Below are 1,369 nucleotides of genomic sequence, written 5' to 3' on the forward strand. Positions count from 1 at the left end.
TTAAAGAGAGACACTTTCATGACTGTTTCTTAACACACTTAAGTAGACTTTTAAAAATTGCATTTTGTAATAATGTCAAATTATTTGATTTATTTTAAAGTACATTTAAAATGATCATGTTTAATAATCGTTTGTCGTGCACACATTAATATAGTTGAAATATACTTATATAACTTAATCATTACCTATGTGTAATTAGTAATTACAAATATATTTAAATGCATGACTTGTATAAGTTTAAATAGAAGTGGCTTTAAAGTATGCAAATGTCATTAACAATTATAAATGCCCCTTATGAAAAAGAAGTGTGCTTAATTGTATCAAATGTGCATTTGTAGTCTACTGCAAATCTTTAAATTATTTTTGTTTTGTTTTTAAAGAGAGACACGTTCATGACTGTTTCTTAACACACTTAAGTAGACTTTGGAAAAAGTGCACTTTGATTTGATGTCAAATTAAAACTTTTACTCTAAAGTACACTTTAAATCATTATGTTTTAATAATCTTTTGTCATGTTTAACTTAACTTTGATGTGTTGACTAACATTTTAAAGCACATGTAAAGTACATATAATTTGCTGTGTAGTTTGTCTGTCTTTGTTTAAAAAACACATGTTGAGATTGTACTGTTGTACCGGTTGAATTTAAAGTTTCTGGCTTGATTATGTAACAAAACCTGTGACTCAGCATCTAACTTTGTGTCCACAGCTGCCTTCAAAGAGATCTGTCCTGCTGGACCAGGCTACCATTATTCCGCTTCGGCTGTCAAGTTTAACCAGAGGCTAGCCAAGATGCTTGACACCGGCGGGCCGCCCCTGGTCTCCGAAAATGACCACACATCCACCAAGGACACAGTATCCCAACCCGAAAGCTCCAGGACTCACTCTGTAATCTCACAGTCAACCCGAATCCAACAAGTGCCATATTCGCCGACCAACATGCAGACCATCCGAATCCAACAGAGTCCTACAAGACCACAGCAAGCTGACACGGGTTCACAGACCGGTTCGGTAATCATTATAACTCAACCAAAACCAAACATGTCAACAAGTGGAGGCTCTCAAACCACAAATGCCAGACCTCAGCAGCATCCCAGCGTCCGTCCTGGGAGCGCGGCCACCGCAACCAGCCAGCCGGCCAGAGTGAACACACGTGAGCCACCCGCGATTCTTATTAATGTATTTATTAAAACCCACTTGTGTAGATGTGTTTGATTCAGTCTAATTGTTTACAGCTGTTGTACGGACACAAACCAGCCGGCCCTCGGTTAACAGACAGCCGGTATCACCAGTCAGACCTCCTCCTGTACCGGCTACAACCCGACCACTTCCAACTAGACAAGGTAAGCCACCAGAGGGACTAGTGAAAAT

The 1,369-nt window shown here is 39.0% G+C and overlaps 1 protein-coding gene across 1 annotated transcript; it reads left to right on the forward strand.

Annotated features, from left to right (window-relative positions):
- Nucleotides 1-686: 686 nt before the first annotated feature.
- Nucleotides 687-1,361, forward strand: LOC107682935 (latent-transforming growth factor beta-binding protein 4-like; the record flags this gene model as incomplete). Its single annotated transcript, XM_016479046.1, has 2 exons — nt 687-1,151; nt 1,234-1,361. Coding segments are annotated over 2 exons (593 nt in total), but the record flags the coding sequence as incomplete, so codon positions are not given.
- Between the last annotated feature and the right edge of the window lie 8 nt (nt 1,362-1,369).

Source organism: Sinocyclocheilus anshuiensis, unplaced genomic scaffold (assembly GCF_001515605.1).
Source record: "Sinocyclocheilus anshuiensis isolate Anshui unplaced genomic scaffold, SAMN03320099.WGS_v1.1 C32735420, whole genome shotgun sequence".
NCBI classification, from domain to species: domain Eukaryota; kingdom Metazoa; phylum Chordata; class Actinopteri; order Cypriniformes; family Cyprinidae; genus Sinocyclocheilus; species Sinocyclocheilus anshuiensis.